This window comes from Wolffia australiana, chromosome 6, assembly GCF_029677425.1.
Source record: "Wolffia australiana isolate 7733 chromosome 6, ASM2967742v1".
NCBI classification, from domain to species: Eukaryota; Viridiplantae; Streptophyta; class Magnoliopsida; order Alismatales; family Araceae; genus Wolffia; species Wolffia australiana.
Window position 1 is genome coordinate 17,438,232 of NC_135840.1, and position 22,754 is coordinate 17,460,985.

The 22,754-nt window shown below is 36.2% G+C and overlaps 1 protein-coding gene across 2 annotated transcripts; it reads left to right on the forward strand.

Moving 5' to 3' along the window:
• The first annotated feature begins 14,168 nt into the window (after positions 1–14,168).
• LOC144704429 (uncharacterized) lies at positions 14,169–19,936 on the forward strand. Of its 2 annotated transcripts, none has more exons than XM_078576847.1 (8): positions 14,169–15,148; positions 16,110–16,231; positions 16,394–16,726; positions 17,399–17,612; positions 17,686–17,839; positions 18,191–18,287; positions 19,430–19,582; positions 19,681–19,936. In XM_078576847.1, the coding sequence occupies exons 1-7, from the start codon at positions 14,462–14,464 to the stop codon at positions 19,554–19,556; spliced, it is 1,734 nt and encodes a 577-aa protein (XP_078432973.1). In that variant the 5' UTR covers positions 14,169–14,461; the 3' UTR covers positions 19,557–19,582; positions 19,681–19,936. The 2 variants fall into 2 exon arrangements, with proteins under 2 accessions (XP_078432973.1, XP_078432974.1); XM_078576848.1 differs by having other exon boundaries at positions 18,203–18,287.
• The last annotated feature ends 2,818 nt before the right edge of the window (positions 19,937–22,754 follow it).

The window sequence follows — 22,754 nt, forward strand, 5'->3', positions numbered from 1 at the left end:
GTGGCTGTTCTTCTAAGAGGGGAAATTTTAATTTAGCATACATACTAGGGGTGCTAAGAACTGATACATTTTAAAAAAAATTCTAGAGTTGAGAATGGATATCATTGAGGCTCTTTAAACATTTGTTTCACTTATCATGATCTACCAGTTTGAGACTAATCTTTGATAATGGTGATGAAAATAGAACAATTCATGTCTGGATGTGTTTAAACATTGGCTGTTGATCGAGTGAAATATTACTTTCTGGGGAATTATGGAATTAAAATTATTTTATAGTTGACATCATGTTATGTCTCTGGCAGAGTGATTCGTGTTAATTGATTCAGAAACCATTCATCTATCTTTCTTCTGTAAAAATTGATGGCCATGAGAACTCCGGGATTAAATGATGTTTGTAATGGAAGATTAAGTACTTTTTGTTGGTAAGATATAAATAAAAGCCTTTACATGCAGTCGACAAATTAAATTAATGCCATGAACTCAACAGAGTAAAACGTTTGATTCCACGCATCCTTATCGTATAAACAAAAATACAAGATGGGAATACATTTTATGGATAAAAAATATCCATAAAATGTTTAAACCATGTTGGATGTTAAAACCATTTATAAGGTGAGTTTGCATTGATTCACTTTCATCCAGAATATCTAAACAAGCTTGATATCTTGATTCATATCGAACCTAATAAAAGCATATGAAAAATTTTGGGTTAATGTATAATGGGTGGTCACCAGATGATGAAATTTTTATACATTTTGGTTATTTTGAAAAATATATTCCATCTTTGGTAATGATGTTGGGAAATATGAGAAAATTTTCTTTTGAGATTATTAGTTTGATGTGATAGATAGGTTAGCTGGATAGATCAGTTTGGGTGGTGATCTCAGGCCAAAGTGTAATAATTAGTAATGCATTATTTAGAAATATGATAAGAATGTTATCATTAATCAAAGTTCAACCTGAATATAAAGCATTTTGTTCAACTAAAGAAAATGACACAGTTTTGCCTGCAAAATATACACCTTGGACATTAAATACTTTACCAATGAAAAACATTGCACAGCTTGCTAGAGAATTTTCATTTAAAATGTATTTTCTCACTGAAAATCCTGAAATTATATGAAATTTATAGCAAAAGAGCACGTCCTTCAACGTGACACTGACTTAGTAATTTTCATCTCATTTAATTTTCCTCACACAATATGAATGTTCTCTAATGTTTGGGTTAGTTAACCAATTTTATATGGGATTATTTTTTACAACTTAAGCTTGGTTGTTTATCCATTTCAGACCAAAAAAATATTTTTAGTAATCTGATGTTTTAATGATGTTGATCTTAATATATCATCTCATTTTATTTCTAAAGTGGTCCCAAGCTAACTTTTGCACATAGAAGATCTTATTAGTATATTTCCGCAATCTATTTCAACAATGATATCCTCTCACAGCCCATAGAATGATTTTTTAACGGTCAAACATAAGTGATGAGTTGAATTTTCCCCACATAGATCAGATATGAGAATCACTATTTTAATCAAGAATTCTAAATTGATGGAAGATAATATAAAATAGAGAAACTAACACCACATGAGGAAGATATAACAGGAAAAACAATCTACTAAATTGGAAGGAAAGAAGAATAGGACTACTAATATTTTAATTGTCTTGGATTCAGTTTACTGAAATATAAAATCTACCAATGAAGCAAGAACTGTTAAATAGTAAAGAATGACATGATGATGAACAGAGAACCAATAATGACCCAATAAGAATTGTTACTTACGCTTACCTTTCTTACTTCCTCTTCAGACTATTCACTAGGTTTTATTCTCAATGCCCTTAATTTCCATTTGTTAACCTCGCACTCCTGATTAATATGCTTATAAGTCTGGCATTACTCACCCTACATATTCTGTATCTGATAGCATCTGACATTAGATATTGTCATCTTTATGTAGAGCCAGGGTTATACCGAATATGTTACATATATTAGATACTGATGAAAAAACAACAATACAGATATTTGGTATTTAATATCAAGGTTGGATGATTTTTTTTGGATTCAATTTGCTCCGTTATTATCATCCATGTTGTTTCTGTACAAAATTTTTTTACATGATTATTTCTAAGAAAGAGAACTCCTTGTAAGAACATAATGGAACAATAATAAAAGAACTAATAAATATATTTTTTTCAAATAAATAATTCTTATCTTTGATTTCATAGGTCACATTCTTTGCCTAGAAAAGAAAAGACGAAACATTTTACTCTATACACATAGAATATAACCTCCTATAAAATCTTCCCTTTTTAGATTTTTATTTGAAAGGTGGTCAAATTAATTTTGTACATGTAATGTATGAATGAAAACTTGAAGTGATTAATCCATCATCAATAAATACCATTCAAGAAAAATGACTATTGCCTAATCAGTCCACCTTTATGGCAATACTAGGCTAGCCTAAAAAATTAAGTTATAATGTTTTATCACAGTTGTTAAAAATAAGCATAATTTAAAATTTTGAACTATTTTTCTCTAAGTTCTTGGTAGGGTTCAGGTAAGACATTTCAATGTCATGATTAGAGACGCATACATCTTAGTCACAACATAGCCTTCCCTGTGTGAGATGTTCCATTTCTGTTTAGGTATAATACCATTAAGGACTGATGTGGATCAATTTTATCAACTCTTTATCTAAAGAACACCCATTGTCTATCCTTAGTGTATCCACACTAATGGCCACAAAATTGGACATACTTATAATGTAAGTAGGATAAAATATTGCTATTCTTTCTAGATATTTCACTATCCATCCCAAGTGTCCATCAAATAGAAAAATTTGAAGTATGCGCTTAAAGATTAGTGATCACAATAATATTATCTCATCAAAATTCACCAAGTCATTGTATTTATAATAAAACTGCATTATAAATGTTACATGTGCATAATAATGAGAACATGTATTTCATTAAACCTAAATATAAAATTAAAGTGTGATTAGCTTGATGACCACCTAATATCCGTCTTGGATAACATAAATCATCATATCACCTGGCCCATAAAAACTTCTAAAAGACTTGGTTTCTTAAGTGACATCTTTGAGTCATCCAAACGTCCAACATTTATATTTATTTATGTAATCTTTAGATCACTATATTTATTTTTCTTTCTACATATTGGGCTGCCAAAATCTCATTCACTTTCCATCACATTTCCATAAGAAGCAAGACTTAAGGAAGAGGAATAAAAGAAAGAGGAAAAAAATTAAAACTTACTTGTATGGGTATCAAATGAGGGTGTCATTGGAACAAATTGTGTGGTCATTTTTACATAAGATTTGTCAATTCAAAACTAAAATTTTCACTTTTGGAGTATTCCAACCTGTTGTGACAGTTCTACCTTTTGTTTTGATGGACTGATGAGATTTCAGCACCAAGTAAAGCATCACCAAGCCGACAATTCAAATCACTCTATTATTGACCAGAGAAACACAACTATGTGCATGATCAATCAAGGATTTCTGAGGTATCGCTACTATGAAAAGAGAAAAAAAAACTAAATAGATTGACATGAACATGATTGATATCGACTGTTTCATTTTTTCAATAAAATTGGACAGTCAAGAGGATGCCACATGGCATCGAGGTGGAGGCCACATCCTTCATGTTGTGGAGGCGACAGCCGGGTCCAAGTCTTGATCATCGTTAAATGACTCATGCTTTTCCATGTATACATACTTAGAACTTCAAAATAGTAATCGATATGGAAATTCCTGGAAGAGCATAAAAAGCTGATAGTGAATATTATTTTGAAATAAAATATTTAGGCTTATTATGGGCCACTTTTTGTCATGTAGGTAATGCGATGGGCCCATATAGCTTTACTGGCCAGTTGGAAAACCAACAACCTAGTGGGCCAATTGCTATTATTGTTTCTTTGTTATGCCCTAAAACATCATTAAAATTCTGAAATAAATAATATAACTTAGAAATTTTATATTTAATGAAATTTTATGCATTGGTTTCTAAATTTTATCTTCTTTAAACCAATGCTACCTGAAATAATTAATTAGACAAAGAATATTAGTCTATAGGAATCAGTAGCTTGACTCGAAAAGTTGAAGTAGTTCAACTTGGATTCATTTGATTCACTTACGTCCTGAAAGAACTTAACTCAATAAATGTGGTTAATTTCAAATAGTTTGCACTCTTGAAAGGTTAAACATAAATAAGATATATAATTAAATTCAAGTAACTAAAAATTATGACTTGGTGCAATGGCATTGTAATGGCAAAATTATCATAAAATAGTTTGATAACATGCATCATAATAATGAGAATGAGTAAAAATTTTTAGTGAATGATGATATATGTTGAATACTCTATGTTTCTATTTTTATTTTTCTGTATCAATATCTTTCTTCTCTTTTTTTCTCTCTTGTGTTGTTCCCTCTATATGTACCTTCTTGAAGAGAACCCTAAAGTAATGTGTTTTTTTTTCTTCTACACTTTCTCTCTCCTCAGAGTTTTTTCTCTCCTCAGATCTTTCTCTCTCCTCGGAGCTTCCTCTCCCCTGCAGATTCTTCATGGTATCAGAGCCTTCTCCTCGGAGCCATCTAGACATCTAGCTCAATCTACCGCTCGATCTATTTCCATCGAGCTTGACCTTCAAGCTCTACCTGTCTAGTGTTCAAACTCGACCTAATGCCAACAAGGAACCTTAGGCATTCAAGCTCGACCTGCTCGATGTGTTCTCATCGCCTACCACCTATTCGACATTTGTCCTGAGTCAACATTGCTGCAGATTCAAGCACAATCAGCCGACGTTTCTTGGCCTTCATTGCTCGGCGTGTTCTCATTGCCTACCACCTGTTCTATGTTTTTCCTGAGTTGACATTCCTACAGATTCAAGCTCAACCGGCCGATGTTTCTTGGCCTTCATTGCTCGGCGTGTTCTCATTGCCTACCACCTGTTCGGCGTTTGTCCTGAGCTGTTCTTCGGTCAACCTTCCTGCAGATTCAAGCTCAACCGGCCGACGTTTCTCGGCCTTCATTCCTTGGCCTTCTATTTGGCATTCCTTGATCTTCATTCACCATCAGCGTCACTCGGCGTCATCAGTGCCATCTTGATTTCTCCAAGTCAAAGTATCTCCTCGCTCCTATAATCTTGTCGGATCTTCGTCGATAACATGGCATCAAATGATTCTACTATCTCTGCTGCCTCTTTGCCACCATGGCTGTCTCCTCATTCATCCGAATTGAGTTCTTGTCACTATTCATTGCCTTGTATACGTTCTGAATTTCAATTCACTGGGTTGAATCTTCTTCAATGGCGTCACTAGGTTAGAATTACTTTGAAAGCGAAACTTATGAAGCATCTTTTGGAAGAGCCGCTGCTTCCCATTGCCTCTATGATCAATCACACTATGATCATTGGCTTGATGTTGAGGGTGTGGTTCATTGGTAGCTTCTCGATAGTATCAGTCCATCATGTGCTACAGAATTCTTATCGCTAGACTCAGCCAAGGAGATATGGGATGCTGCTCAAGAATCTTACTCTAAGCGAAACAACTTGGCCATTATTTATGAACTCGTGACTCACTCCACTAATTTAGTCTAGGGCCGCAGATCTGTTCGGGCTCATAGCCTGGAATTGCCATCTCTTTGGGCTGAGTTGGACCACTACATGCCTCCTGACCCCAACTCAGTTGATCGTGGGTATGTTCTCCAACTCCAGCTCTTCAAATTTCTCATGGGTCTGAACCCCGAGTACAAGTCTCTACACAACCAACTTATTCATCGGGAAAAGGTTCCTACCTTGAAGGAGGGCCATCTTATCATTCAGATGGAGGAGACACGCCTGGGCATATTTCACTCCAAAACTGCCTCGGGAATGGCTGTGCAGCCGCGGGGGAACTCACAACCTACACCCACTCTCCTAGCTCTCATAAAGTTTGTACTACATCTGGTCAACTCCTACCTGTGGCCGGTGTTGGGAGTGTCCAACTCTCTTCCCATCTTACCCTCAAACATGTTCTCCATGTCCCCCGCCTTACCCTTAGCCTTGTTTCCCTTTGTCACCTTGTTCAAGATCTTGGCCAAGACTTATTTTTCAACCCTAATACTTGTTTCAATCGTGATAAGGTGTCGGGGCAGACGACTACACTTGCTGAGGAACGCGGTGGTCTCTACATCCTTCATCACTCTCCATCTATTTCTCCTTCAGCACCTACTATTGGTGCGGCTCTCTCCACTACAGCCCAGGACCCTCTTTGGCTTCTTCATCGTCGCTTGGGACATCCTTCCTTCTCTACTTTGAAACTAATGTTCCCTCGTTTGCTTCATGGACGTCCTGTGGATGGGTTTGTTTGTGAACCATGTCGGTTAGCTAAACATACTCGGGCAACGTATCCTCCTTCTGACCCCTCCTCACGTTCATCATCTCCTTTCTCCCTCATTCATAGTGATATCTGGGGGCCAGCCCCCATCTCTAGTACTTCTAGTGCCCGCTGTTTAGTGATATTTGTGGATGATTCCACCCGCTTTACATGGGATTATCACCTCAAAAATAAATCAGATCTTTCTGAAACTATAATTTCGTTCCATGCCCTCATCCATAATCAATTTGATACTTCTCTCAAACGCTTATGCTTTGATAATGCCAATGATTATGTTAACTCCACCATTTCCACATTCTTCACTTCTCATGGTATCGTCCATGAAACGTCCGATCATTACACAAATTTTGCAGAACACAAATGTTGGCACATCTTTGATACCACTCACTCTCTCCTTCTTCAGATGAATATGCCCAAATATTCCTGTGGTGAAGTTCTCTAACCGCTGTCCACCTCATTAATTGCCTTCCCTCTCGCGTTCTTCCTCATTTTTCCCCTCTTGATGCCCTACATCGGGTCTATCCTAGAGTTTCATTCAACACTAATCTTATTCCACGTATCTTTGGATGCACCTGATACATAGCTAAGTGTCATATTTCTTGGGATAAACTTGATGCTAAGGCGCTCCGTTGTGTCTTTGTGGGTTACTCTTCTCATCAAAAAGGATATAAATGCTATCACCCTTCTACTCATCACCTCCTCGAGAGCAAAGATGTTACCTTTGACGAGTCTACTCTGTTCTTCCTTCCTAGCTTGTTGTCCTCTCCTTCCCTTCCTCTTCATGCAATGAGTCCCTTGATTTACTTATTCCACTTACACCTTCCTCCTTTTCTCATCTCCCTGCTACTCCTCCATTGGTTCTCCCCACCTCCTCTCCTCTACAAAAATTTGATTGGACTATTTACCATTATCGTTGGCATCGTCCCTTGACTGCCCTCTGCCCAAAACCTGCACCACTCCCTACTGCGCCACCCTCTCGTCCCTTCTGCGATGCCCTTTCATCGGCCCCTTCACCCTCTCCACCTCTGGCTGCCCGAACCCTTCCCCTGCATGTATACATCCGGGACGCGGACGAGACAAAGGTTTCGTCCGGGGACGAAGTTTTTGTCCCGTCTGTCGTCCCTAGACGAAACCTGGGATGAACTTTATTCTGGAGAACCCCGGACGAGACGACTTTTCGTCTCATTGGATGAAAACTTGTCCGTCCGGGATGTCTGGACGGTGGACGATCGAATTGGATGAATTTTTTTTGTTTTTTTCACTACGAAAATGCCATTTAGATTAAACATGAATGTAGTCTGCTTATTCTTTTTTTTTTCTTGAAGAGATAGTCTGATTATTAATAAATTGTGTTCATCATTAATTGATGTTAATCATAAATTTTTTTCTCTGCGAGAATGCCATTGAGATTGAACACGAATATAGGCTGATTTTTAATAAATTGTGCTCATCAGCCCCTTTTTAATATTAATTTATGTTAATAGTAATTTGCATTCCTCTATTTAGTATTTCATTTACATAAAGGTGGCATTGAACTTCAACTCCAAGAAAATATTTAGATAAATAAGAAATTAAAACTCATGTTGTTTTAATTTACCTAAATCCGATAATACAGAAATCTCTTAGATTTCTGTCATGAGTAGTGTAATATTGATAATTATATACGATATTACAATCTCACTCAAGGTTTTCAGTGATTTATCATTCATTTGCGTTTCGCACTGGAGAACGAAGCTAAGGAAATTTTATAATAATTTTAAAATTCAGAACAATTGCCCAACTTCCAAAGTGTTCGCCACATTAAAAGAGATTAAATGTTGAAAGAACAAGGTCCAGAAACAGTGTGGGTGAAAGAGAAAATAATATCATTTTTGAGGAACTGGGACGGAAGGATGAGGCGGACGTCGTGCCCCCATCCATCGCCCTTGTGCAAAACTAGTCGACGTTGAGTTAAAAAACCTGCAGGTAATAGAAATAAAAGATAGAGAGTTAGAGAGGGAGATAAGTAGAGAGATGCGTAGATAGAAAGAGATATAGGGAGACGGAGAGATACATTTCAGAGAGATGTAGATGTAGAATTGATGAGAGATAGAGATAAAGAAAATAAAAGAGAGTAATTTAGATAGAGAGATAAGTAGAGAGATACTTGGATAGAAAGAATTTCAGAGAGATGGAGAGATAAGTAGATAGAGAGGGAAACAGAGAGCGAAGAGAGAAAGAGATAAAGAATAAAAGAGAGAAATTTAGAGAGAGAGATAAGTGGAGAGATGTGTAGATGTAAAAAATTTCAGACAGTCGAGGAGACGTAGATAGAAAGGAAACCCAGATCGAGGAGAGAAAGAGAAAGAATAAAAGAGAGTAATTTAGAGAGGTAGATAAGTAGAGAGATGCGTAGATAAAAAAAGTTTCAGACAGTCGGGGAGAGGTAAAGATAGAAAGGGAAGCCCAGATCGAGGAGAAAGGGAAGGGTATCCCCACACAGAAATATGAGAAGGACAGATGAACCAATGTGCACACATAGAAGAAGTAGAAATAGTACCGGACACGTAGTAATCAAGCACCTCTTCTTAGAAGAAAGGACACGCCGCAGCCAACCCCTACGCCTGCACCGACCTGCAGATAATGATGATATACTCAGATGTTTATTGCATTTCATTTTGGATGGAGTTATATGTGGTCACGTATTTATTCAAAAAATTAGATTTCTAGCAAAGTACTCATTCAAACAGAATAATAATGAGAATTCAGAAGCCAAATATATTGAAATACTCTATGGAAATTGACTTCATCAATGAAACAAGATGTCTAAAAATGCTTAGCCGACGTCTTCACATACTATCATGACAGTTTCCCCATTATATGATGAAATCATTGTCATCCTCATCACAACCATCCATCGGTTAATACTGAACAATCATTGCTAAAACTCATTCGTTCGAGCCCAAACATGGGTCGATCCGGGGATGGCGGTGATGACAACAAATTCATCCTCGTCCACCACAAGCTAAACCCCAAATCGTCGAAAAAGAACCCAAGAGAGAGTCCAGTATCTCCGATAATGAATAATTTGATTCATTATCGGAGATACGTAATCAGGCTGATGACGTTGACCGCTTGTGGACAATTTTGCTTCATTATCTGGCCTTTTCATCTGATTTCCAAGACACACATCATCAGCCCGCCATCAGCAACGATAAACCCATCCTCATTCTTCCAGGCACAAACATGGATGAGATTGAGAGAGATCGAGAGAGAAAATTAACAAATTAAAACGACAGTTTGAGGGAGATCGAGAGAGAACATTAAAAAATTAAAACGTGAGATTGAGAGAGACCGAGAGAGAAAATCAACAAATTAAAACGACAGTTTGAGAGAGATCGAGAGAGAAATTTAACAAATTAAAACGAGAGATTGAGAGAGATCGAGAGAGTTTGAGAGAGGTCGAGAGAGAGCATTAACAAATTAAAACGTGAGATTGAGAGAGAAAATTAACAAATTAAAACGACAGTTTGAGGGAGATCGAGAGAGAAAAGTACATAAATAGATAGATATATAGAACGAAAATCAGATAGGTAGATAGATAGCTAGATATATAGAAGGAAAGATTGACAGATAGATACATAGATAGGTCGAACTTTAGATAGAAAGAACTAAAGAAAAATCGGATAGAAATACCAATACATACGTACCTTGCCGGCACGATTCCGCGTCCCTGTCACAAGCTCGAAGGATCTTGAAGAAGACGTCAAACTCGCCGATTCGTGCTCCAGCAGGTTGGTTCCACCTCTCCAAGCCAAGAATGTGCTCGCCACTGGCAAGTCGCCAGACACCAATACGCAGACACGCAGTCCCGCCGATGCGATTTCTAAAAACCTAGGGCAGGCGCGATAATTTTTCATTTTTTCATTTTAATTTCGTCCCATGGGACCGATCGAAACATCGTCCCAGGGTATGCAGGACGGGACGATGCGGACGACATATCGTCCCGTCCTTCGTCCCGGGGGACTCACCGGACGGTCACGTGGACGAAGCTCGTCCCGTCCTCATCCACCGTCCTCATCCGGGACGATCCGGATGTATACCTGCATGTGACGATCTTCCCATTGCTCTCCGGAAAGCCCCTCGATCCTATACCTCCACTTCCCTTTACCCTTTGGCCAATTATGTTTCCTTCCATCGCCTCCCCCCGTCTTATCAAGCCCTTCTCACCCGTCTTGATTCGATTGCCATTTCGAAGACGGTGAATGCCACCTTGGCTTCACCTGAGTGGCGTCATGCAATGGAAGAGGAATAGACTGCCTTGGAAAAAATCTAACTTGGGATCTTGTTCCTTTGCCTTTGGGCAAGCACTTGGTTGGCTGTCGGTGTGTCTATACAATCAATACCAGTCTGACGGCTCTTTCGAATAGTATAAGGCTCGTCTTGTGGCTAAAGGCTACACACAGCAGTTTGGTATTGATTATCTAGAGGCATTTATCCCAATTGCTAAGATGAACACTGTTCGTCTTCTTATTGCCCTCGCGGATCATCATGATTGGTCTCTTCAGCAGTTGCTCATCATGGAAACACGTCCATCCTTATTCATTATCTTCCCTATCTATCCTCATCTATCATTCATTTCATGTTTCCCTACACCGTTATGATCTTGTCACCGTCCTCTCTCCTTTCGTTTATGAAAACATACACAACTATCTCTCCCACCTTAATCATCATTCTACCTTTTTTTCACCACCTCCATCACTACATCCACCACCGTCCACATCATGCCTTCATGATCCCTTCTCGTCTTCCCACACTCTTATATCACATTAAACCCTAAAGCAGTAAACCCTAAATCATTCATAACTAAAACAACTACTTCTTATCATAAATGATAATCTTGCCTCACGCCACCATTCCTGTGTACCTTTATCCTCTCATCCTATTCAATTTTCCACTACTAGTACTAACATAATACTTGTCCATCTTATTAAATTACTTCTACATCTATCACGATCATTATCTTTACACATTCACTTCCTTGTTAGCTAGAAATAATGATTCTGACCTTCTGGAATCCATTCGATGGAGAGAGCTCTTCCCCTAATATTCCTTCCCTTTGGGAGGACTCTTACTCATCACTAACTAACTAAATTATTTCACCAGTAAAGGTTTATACCTATTATTGATTAAACTCAATTTCAAAACAAGGTAATTTTTACCCTAATTTGGAGTTTATTAATGTTGATGGAGGTAGGGAGATTGATGAAAATATGTGTGGTCTCGAAGCCAATCACACATTTAATATCTTGCTCAGTGTTCATTAGTAAAATATATTATTTGTAATGCAAAAATGACGGTTTGGATGAAGTCCATGAATACATGGTTCATACTACTGAAATTTGGTGAGATCATAATATGATCTGTAGTCTCTTAGTATATGTTCTCAAAATATTTATATTCTAAAAATATTCAATAAATAAATTGAAATATCCAAATAGAATTACACTATCTAGTCCCATCCATACGATGAGATCTTAAAGTCATTGGTGTGTGGAGTTACTGAATATAGATAACGGGTGATCTATAGAATAATTAGTATACTAAATTGATCTATATGAATTATTTAATTATATTGTACCTTACTGTTAATCTTGTCGATTCACATCGTGGTTTCGTAATTAGTCCATAGGCTTGAGACACCAAAGACTTATTTAGGATAGACGGTTGTAGTTTCTCTATGACATACAAGTTCTTAATGATGTAATTCTAAATAATCATTGTTAGGGGTGCAACAAAAATTCTAGGATGATGGTTGAGCTGTCAATACGAGATTTTCATCCCTAGGTATAAGTGAAGACAACTTGAGAAAGATGATGTGGTGGAGTCCTGTGTTATGTTGTTTGGATGATTGATTAGGGTTTGATACTTGACCATACCCTAAAATTCTGCTAGGATTATCAAGGAAATAAGGGAGTATAAGTGCATAAGTCAAAAGTTTTTCATGAGTGAGTCAATACTCTCCTTTGTGTCCTTTTGAGCATTACGTGTAGCTTGGCAAGCCATGGACCGTAAACTCAATTTATCAATCGGGGTATATCTATATGTAATTAATAAACTATTTAAATGATGATATACATTTTTATTTTGAAAAGCCCAATACAAGTTATTGGGCAAATACCCTAGTTAACTAGACTGATAAATTAGCCTAGAAAGTCACATCCACATGGACTTCCACACATCAGAAGATATACTTAGAGTTCAAGAGCTTTAAAAATCATTCCCAATTAATTTAAGTAGGGGAATGCCTTCCAAAGAATTCATCTAGGTCTTGAATGCCCCACCATTCTTCTTCCTTATCTAGTTAGATCCTCTACACTCTCAATTGCATTGAAAAATGAGGGTCGATGTGCCAGGGATCACATGGATACATCTAGAGTCCATGCACGTGAAAAACTCAACACATCGCACTGTAGGAACCTAGAAATTATAGATTTGATCCATGGTAAGGTGCTTCAATTGTTGCTTTTAGATTGCCTTTAAGATTATGTTCACAGTTTTATACCACATGAATCTAGAACCCAAAAGAGAGCCCATGCTTTGCACCATAATCTCTGGAGGCGGTATTGAGGCTGATAGATCTAGAGGAACACATATGGTACATACTACACCTCAGGCCATTATGCAGGGTGCGCCATGAGGGGAAGTGCGTGTGGTGCGATAATAGATGGAATTCCTACTGTGAATTTTGTTAAGGGGGGAAATATGGCAAGATGATAGGTGGAGCATGCTTTCCAAATTTGATACTATTTTAAAGTTGCCAAATTTGAGTGTGACCGCCACTATAAGTTCTTAGTCAGTTTTACTCGGAGATCTGTATCAAGGGCCGACCTTGATACAACTTTATAATGAATGAATTATGCCATGGTGATAAAGGCTGATTGACCTTGAACTATTGTAAAGGGAAGCACACTGCTAAATTGCTGTCTCAGCTCATGCCAGTTTAGACGCATAAAACATATTCAATTAATAATGACCGAGGTTCAGTACTCAAGATTGAAATATTGGTTGTATATACAAAACTTATTCCAATAATAAACCCACTGGATCTATTAAGAGAACAAAAGAAAATTAAAATGGAGTGGCTGAAGTTCAAATAAAATGATAAAAAAGTCAGCGACGTGTGACAAAAGTACTAAAAATTCACCTCGCTTGATCAAATTTATGAGATTGTAATTTACATCAATCGAGGACTAATCAAAATCAGAAAAATTAAATCAAACTCTTGAATGGCCTGATTTCAATTGGATAAATCATCTACATTGGATCCCTAAACCCTAATTCTTGCAACCCAAAGAGCATCGCAAGCTTCCTTAGCTGAAAAAATCAGAAACAAGCTGCTGGTGCCTGAGGACTCCTCCCCGACTTGCAGTGGTCTCACTATTCTAGTTTTTAATACTTAATGTAATTGAGATATTTATGCTCGCTCCAGGCTATAAACTATCATAAACACTCAAAGTCTTACATCTATAAAACCCCTTGTGTGACGTCCTTGGCATACTAGGATCAGTCTACTAGCACAACAATTTGGTTGGTCGCACTGCGCACGCCGGCCAATTTTTAAATCATGTTTTTTTGTCAATTCTTATAAACACTCAATTTTAAAATCTTATAAACACTCAATTTTTAAATCAATTTTTAATTAACACCGGGCACCGTGTTTTTTTTGCCAATAATAATAAAATAACCTGAAAAATTCAAATCAGCCCAAATTTTAAATCATGCCCAACTACCAAACCTATAAATATCAGATATCCCCTCCAACTATTCAGTTCAAATCTCCAGATTTAGGGAGTTCGACCGTTGCGTTCCTCCTTCGGCAAATCCCTTCATCGGTCTGCAGCAATCCCCTCAAGAATGGCCGGTAATCCTCCCTTGATCCTTCTCCAAACCCTCTTCCGATCATCTCAAACCTCCCCAAACTTAGCCATCGGCCAACTGATCAGCGATTCGATCGGAGCAGTCCCCGCCTTCAAATTCCTCACAAATGGGCAGAAGAAATTTGCCATCTTGGAATCTGGGTAATGGCTTCTTCTGCTGTACAATTCCAATCCGAGGGTAATCTCTGGTTGGGAAGAGGTAATGCCTGTCCTTTTCAAGGGTGTCTGAAGGAAATTGTCACCAATGGTCGTAGTGATGATGGCGGTTCTGGCTGTTGGAGAAGGCAGAGATCTCACGTTATTGACCGCTGGGTTGGGTCTCAGGCGTCTCAGATTTTCATGGGTACTGAAGAACGCAAGAGTTACGAGGCTGAGATTTCGGTTATCTTTGATAGTGTTGAGCCGGTTTCTTCAAGAACTGCTGCTTTTATTAAGCAGGATACGCCGCCCAGCTCGGGTTCTCCTGTTTCTTGGACGTTGAGTGATCGTAGTGTGCTTGAAGATCTTCCCTCATCTGCCAGGGCTTCGTCTCTTATTCAATTGTGGAGAGAGATTGAGGCTGATGGAGAGAATTCGGTGTCAAATAAGCAGAGGAATTCTTCTTCTGACAAGGGGGCCTTCGAAGAGGAAAAGAGTTCCCGAGAAAGCCCTAATTTAGGCTCAGATTTGGGTGTGAGAAAAGAATTAGTGGAGGATGTGATTCCCCTGGAGGCTGTTGATAGTGGATCTTCTGGCCCTCTAGAACGGATGAGGAAGGAGCGCCAAGAAGAGCTAGATTTGTTATTAAAGGAGCACTGTGTCTCAAGTTTTTCGAATCGAAGTGGGATCCAGGTATTTTATCTTCTTTTTACATGTTTCTTAAATATGTTCAGAATCTGATTTTGGGGATGTTTTTAATGTGGACTATGATGGTTTTTTCCTAATAAGAGTGCATGCATTCAATGGTGGAACGTATATGTTGGCTGGATGTTCTTCATTTTTGATGATTGCATTGATTTGTTATCCTTTCATGTTATCGAAACTGAAAGATTGGATGGAAACAGAATTTATCGGCGTGTAATCTGGTTTCTGACCGTTTAATTATCTAATTATTGGTCTATTCTTTTTTTTTTCATTTCCAAAGTGTATTTAATGCAAACTTTGAATATCAATTGATGGTTAAAAGGTCAAAATTTCCTAATCCCTATCATCCTTGACTTGATTTGATTTGATAACTATATGTCATGATTTATCCTCAGATTCATAGCAGTATTCCTAGTAGGGTTTGCTGCCACTACAGATGATGACTCCAGGATGCTAAGGATTTGTCATTGTCCTAATTTATATTGAGTCGTTGGCTCATGAAGATGATAACTTGTCATCTTTTTTCTTGTCAATTCCTCTTTTCTTACTCTTTCAGCTGATGGCAATGGTGATTAATCATCGTCATCCTCACTATTTTTTCTGTGGCTTGGATGACGATGATTAATCACCATTGCGATTCTGTGGTCATTTTGTCCATTTGATTAATCAACATTTTTTCTGTGGTTATTTTGTCCTTGTGTTTCTGGCTGTGAATGAGGACAACTCATCGTCATCCATGGTACTCACCTTGTTAGTGAGCCCTAGTTGATAGTATGTGCCCTGCTGGTTTTCATCATAGGACTATATTTCTTGGCAATTGATCATGCTGTTCCGCAAGCAGATTTTTCCAAGTTTGGATATAATGTACTGTTATCTATGTATGAAGCATCTTGCAAATTGATTATGTGTTTGCGATCACCCTTTCAGATATTGACCCATTTCCTCACAGGCCATGCTCAGATTTCAGCATTCAGACAGGTTATATACAATTGCAAAAAAGCAGTTTCAGAATTCAACAAACAAGGAAATTGATTGTGTGCGTCGAAAGGGATCTAAAGTCTGCTCATTAAGGTACTTTCCTTTGTTTGCAATATTTGGACTATTCAGAAATGAAACTTAGGAATTAAGCAGTCATCAAGCATGTAACTATAAAAATGATGATGTGACTACCTTCATAACCTTGTGTAGTATAAAGATTTTATATAACGATATGAAACTAATATTTCTTGCCAGGGACAATTTTATTCCTGGGAACAAGCAGCTGGCACACAGTGTTAAAGTTATGCCTCGAAAGATGAGTAATTTCTCTCCAAGTGTAATGTCCGCTGATGCAACCAATGAATTGTCAATATCTGGCAAGGAAGTTAGGGTCACTGGAGCCAGAAGTGACAAACAATCAATTTTACAGGATTGCTTTCTGACCATCAGTCGTTGCGAAAGGATGCTTGATAGATCAAACTGCAACGATCAGGCAGATGATTTGAAGTCAAATATTCAGAGTCCTCTTAGCCTCTGCTCGCACAAAAGTTTTCCCGAGACAGATGAGATACAGGAACTTCTCCAAAGGTATTGCCCAAAATCTCCTAAATTTAAACTTGCTTATATTTTGTTTTCATTGGTTGAGGAAATTGAAATAATCCTATGGCCCCCACAAGAGTATCTTCGTCAGTTCACCCCTGGAGGAGTATTTTGGGCATTTCTCTTCTAGGATAATTAAACTTAAAACATGTGTTACCGCCAGTTCAGGATGGCATCTAAGAATTGAGTAATGACATTGGATTGGTGCCACACCTCTCTCTTTGTCATTTACTTTGTATGGGAGATTGATACAATCCTTTGCCTCTCAAAGACGAGTATTTTGGTCATTTACCTTCTAGGGTAGTTTCTTTTCAATATATGTTGACCTCCTTATACGAGGAAGCCAAGAATTGAGTTGTGAGATAGCATGGTTCCTCTATCTCTCTCCTGGCTCTCTCTCTTACCTTCTGATGAAATGGTTTCCTCGATGGGAACCTAAAACAATATTTCTATCTTGAGTGGTTTCAATGAAAATCATGCTCTATGATATGTCAATTAACTGATTTTTTGTGTTTCGTATTTTTTCAATTACAGCAATATATTCTTGTATCTTTTTGTAAAAGGTTCTAATTGAATAACTTTATGCTTTATGTTCATCTTTCTGAGAAGTCAATTGATGTAACTTTTTAATGGCCATAACATGCTGTTACATGTCTGCAGAAAACCTGTATCTTGCTCACTAGGTGGAGAATTCCGGAAAACAATAGAAAATTTGGTCTTGTCTCTTCTAAAAAAGCAGCAGTCTACATTCAAAGATAGTTGTGATGATAATGAACTGTTGTCTGCGGATGACTCTTCGTCAGCCTCATTTTTTGATTCTCCAAAAGTATATGAAGAGTCCTGCATTTCGTCACCACCCTCCCATCACTTTCTCGTATGTCTGATCCAAATATGTTTTTTTAACATCTTGATTGTCCAAGCATGATTTCATGATATGATGATCTCAGGAGGTGGAAGTCGTGCATGATCTGAGAAAGGACATTGCTGGGATTCATTATGAAATAGCTGATGTCCGTAAGCTATTAAATCATTGTATCGATGGGCACTCCAAGTTGCAGGATTTGGTCAGGGACCGGCTACCTTCTGTTTGCTTTAACACAGGTGACACATGTTTTTGTTGATGATGACATTTTTTCTATAATTGCATGTATGATGATGACATTCATTGGAGATGTTCACGGTGTTTTTTGTTTGATGAGTTTTTTTATTTGTTAGACTGGAGGATATTGTGGCTTAAAAATAACACGAAACTTTGTCCCTAAAATCTCAACTTCAGGAGTTATGCCATCGATGCGGGTTTTATGTTTCTTTAAACCATTAAGCTGATAATTTCGTGGGATGTATTAACTACAGCAAGACTGAATATTTTCTGGATGTTTTTTGAATAGTAATATTTTCTATATTTTTTGAATAATACCAAATCATAACCTGATGTTGTTACTAATGAACTAGGTTTCTCTTCAGCGTTGCACGCTACCGGATGGACACCAGCAAAAGGGGCTCCTTGCAGTATTTGTCATGAAACCTTAAGCGATTCTTTGCTTTACAGGTATTTTAAGCTTCTGATGGATGCGCAAAATATTGCTTTTCTTTATCTCCTTCTTTAAGGTCTCGATCGAATTAATTTAAAAATGGTTACCATTAATTGATTGTCTGACTAAAACCTTGAAGAAAGTTAGGTTCTATTAATTTTTTCGTTCAAAAACCAGATAATTTCCTTTCTATTCGGATTGCTTCCCTGATTCTCTGTTTAATTGTTTCATCTGACTAATTTCAGGGTTCAAAATTTCCTAGACCTAGGTTCTACTTGCAGAGAGTAAATATTTCATAATCAGGCTATTATTCTGTCAAGGAATGGATTTATTAGAATTTATTTTTTTAGTAATCTTTTAAGCCCTGGTGGACGTTTGCATGTTGCATTTTCTTCTTTCTATTAACCACATTAACTTAAGACATTTCAAAGAACTTTGTTACTATTGTGCTACTTCTGCTCATATCGGAGTTGGATCAGCTCAGGCATGATTTGGTCTCCTGCATGATAGATTTTCTTCTTTCTGGGGACCAATTAACTTATAAATATTTTCAGGCTCTTTGATTCATCATAAATCTTTGTTACAATTGCGTTATTTATTTTCTTTTTTTAGGTTTTTCTAGTAACCAGACAATACAATTGACAACATCAGTTAATGTCTATCTCTCCCTTTGGGGTAGCATCATTCATATTCCTCGTCTTTGACCCAATGCTCCTCTATTCTTAAAATTCCATTAGATGCCACCTAAAAAAACTGGGATAATTTTCAACATGTTTGTATAGTTTCGTAGGCTTGGTCATGTGTGCATGCCACAAATATTTGGTTTTCTTTATTTTGTCGCCCATATTTAGTAATCAAAGATCCCTACAAATGGGATACTTTTATATATATGCCTTTAATTACTTGGTCTTCTTAATTTTGTCACCCAAAATTAAGTTTCAAGTGTTTTTAGCTATTTGTTTCTATGCTCAAATCTCTACATAATTTTCATTATTTCTTCTTATTTCATTTTCTTTATATTTCCGCATACCTAATCCCCATTCGAATTGCACCCATTAAAACTCCTGTTTCAGATATCTTTGGCAGATCTCTTACAGTTCATTGTACTTTATAAAAGAATCATAAACTGGCTAACTTAAATTCATGCATTTATATTTAGGTGTGGGCACTTGTGTGCATGCTATAGCTGTGCACTGGATCTGAGATTGAAAAATGGATTGTGCCCAGTTTGTGCCTCTCCCATTGATGATGTCGTTAAGGTCCTCGCTGAGACAAATAATTCGTAGGGGACAACCATTTTAATCATTACCAGGTCCAAGTCAACAATTGAACTAAATATTTTATTTTACGAATTTGTAGCACTTGACTTCTTTTTTTCCCTAGCATACTGACTTATTCATATTTTTTCAGAAACTATCAAGTCTCACCTCCCTCAATTTTAATACCTTGAGGTAATTTTCCATGGGTGGATTTTTTGGAGACATTTGCATTCAATGAGCACCACGAGGCTTTGAACAGCATCCTGTTCTTCCAAGAAATTGTAAAGCTTTTATTTTTGGAAAACAATGATGGTCCAGTGACTATAGGCTGATGAGTTGTGTGATTGGACTTTATTATGTGATAGAAGAATATCCATTTTATATGTTATTTCAATTATCAGGCCATGCATTAATGCTTTTTTTAGAGTGTGTAATTTTTATGGTTGAACTTGGTCAACCATCTAATTAAAATCTACCCATTTTGTCATTGTGAACTAATCATCATTATAGTGCCATTATCCATGCCCCTCTAAAATATTACTGATGGTATAGTAGGTTTTTTTCTTGTTGTTGAAGGGTACACAAACAATAATATTCCATGTGTTTCGTAAACATGGTTGATTGGTGGAATCAAGTTAAACTTCATAAAAAAAATCAAAAGAAAAGCAATTGGATTAAGTCAAACAACCTTCTTATGCTAGTCTGCTTTGAGTGGGGTCAGTTTTGTAGTATGCTAGTCTGCTTATTCCTATGAAGATGCTGACTTGGGTTTAAGTTCTGAATGAGGGTATGATTGGGGCATTTGGATAGAATGGACTGAATATAGATAGAGTTCCATTTCAAGGAATATGTGTTATGTGATGGTTATATATTCTGTTAACTAGTTAGTCCTTAAGTCCTATCCTATCATACCTCATACATTAATAATCAGTTTTATTATTTAACTTTAAAAACTTTTATATCATTGGTTACATAAGATTCTCCATGAATAATACTCTAATCTCGTGCAGCCTTTGACTCACATCTAACCAAATATAATCAATAGTATTGATGAATAATTTAATCACATTCTTTAAATGAATATAATATTATAGTTTCAACATTCTCTCATAAATCTACCATAAATTTTAAGTTTCATCATGTCTCCACGTTAATTTTATTTCAGGTTTTCCCCACAGTCGATCTTTATTAATGCGTTGATCAAGGTATTTCACTAGTGCAATCAAATAAGATAATGATAATTTTTTCTGAACCATGGCATATTTTTCTGAACATTTAAGGGTAAAGATTTTTGGTTTGACCCATTAACGTTTCTGTCAAACTCTAGTTCATCAGCGCAATGATGGCGCCATTGTACTATTAAAATTATTACATTCACTTGAATTTATTACGTGTATAAAAATAATCAGATGTACTCTATAATGTTCATCTAGTGTACACCCATGGTAATAAAAGGTTTGTCACTCTAGATAACAAAAAGTACAATGTGGTTTTTAATGATCATTTTATGCCTTAAACATGATGAACAAATAAACTTTTTAATTATTTGAGGTTGTTGATGAGTCTGTATTTTGCTCCAACTTTTCTTATGAATGCTGAAGCATAGCTTAAAAAAGGATTGGGTGACCATATAACCTGCCCCTAAACAGTAAAAAGATTTTGAATATGTCAATACGAAACTAAAAGTATCTATGATATTTATAATTAGAAAATGATTTTTGGGCATAAAATATAGTGCAAAGTTACTTTTATTTCTGCATTGTTATATTCAAGTAGTTCTAAGAGCTAAAGAAAACAATTATTAATGTGTACGAAGATGAATGCAGAAATAGAAGAGCTTCATGAACTGAGCCTATATATAAAAATACAAGAAGTGAAATAAGTTAGAAACTGGAGGGACCATAGATCGCGAAGGAAATCCATAGTTATGGGTCTGTTGACATGAATGGGATAATGATTTAAAAGTGGATACATTAGTTTAACTGAATGGTGAGAACATAAAATTAAATCTCTATAATAAAATATTAGCAAATTAATAGTTATTTCAACAAATAAACGAAATACTGTTAAATCGGTTTATTTTTTTAATTAACAAATAAGAATTACCAACTAATGAACTGAATTTAAGATTATTTAGAGTACCACTTATTTTATCTTAACCAAAACAATTCCCATTTATTTTAATTGAATTATTTTTTATTAATTATATCAATCTTAAAACCTTATATATATAATTTCAGTACAATAAATCCATTAATTTATGATTTAACTAACCTTTAAAATGAAATATTTGGAGTGATGAAACTTTAGAACCTTTAATACGATGAGGTCAAAATTTAGCTACTAAATCAAAATTTCAATTGAGATGTACTTCTATAATTAATTTAAACTTGTAAATTTCACAAAATCTATAACGTGTAAATTATAGATATCATTGTAATTTTTTAATAAATAAATTTTCCTTTAAGTAGTTTATAAATCCAAACAGGATAATTTTTAATGAAGTTGCTATCCTCAATCTAGGAATGAAAAAAGAGTAGAGGTACACTTTTCTTATTTATTGTTGTGATAAATTTTACAAATAGTTATTCATATAACAGTGACATAATTCAGAGTTATAAGATGAGGAAAAACCAGGGGAACTGTCACAATGTGATTTATAGTGGCGACTTATTAAACAAGTAGAAAAATGGGCAAGTGAAAGATTTGAGTGAAACTGAAGACATATATTATTTTAATTAATTCCTCTACACTTGAAGCACATTAAACATTAATTTTTAGCGAGAAAAAAGAAAATAAATAAAAGGATTGTAAATTTCACGCATAAATTATTCAAAATATATAACCCTGTTCAATACCCAAGCTATTGAAGTACTTGAAGACATATATTAATACATTTATCTACGTTATTTTATTTTGGGTAGAAATAAAATAATACTCATTGGGATAAAAGGTAGATGATCCAGATGTGGAAAATGGATGTATGTTCTTAAATTTGAATAATTTGTCTCTATAGTGGTGGTGGCCCAGATTACAAAATTTATAAAATACCTTGACTCTTTAAAAATAAAAATTTGATAAAATAGTGACGACAAATGGTAATCTGACAAGGAACAGTACTTAGAAAATTATGAATTTATATGATTAATAGAGGATAAGGGGTTTATTTTATGTGACAAGGTACAAAAAGAAATATGGCAATATGAGAAGGTGATGAATAATAAT

What these genes read in the sequence shown, in the direction of transcription:
- LOC144704429 (XM_078576847.1), top strand. Translation starts at nt 14,462, where the DNA reads ATGGCTTCTTCTGCTGTACAATTCCAATCCGAGGGTAATCTCTGGTTG. An exon ending in CGAATCGAAGTGGGATCCAG is followed by an intron (nt 15,149 to 16,109) that starts GTATTTTATCTT and finishes ATTTCCTCACAG; the next exon opens with GCCATGCTCAGATTTCAGCA. An exon ending in TTCTGTTTGCTTTAACACAG is followed by an intron (nt 17,840 to 18,190) that starts GTGACACATGTT and finishes CTAATGAACTAG; the next exon opens with GTTTCTCTTCAGCGTTGCAC.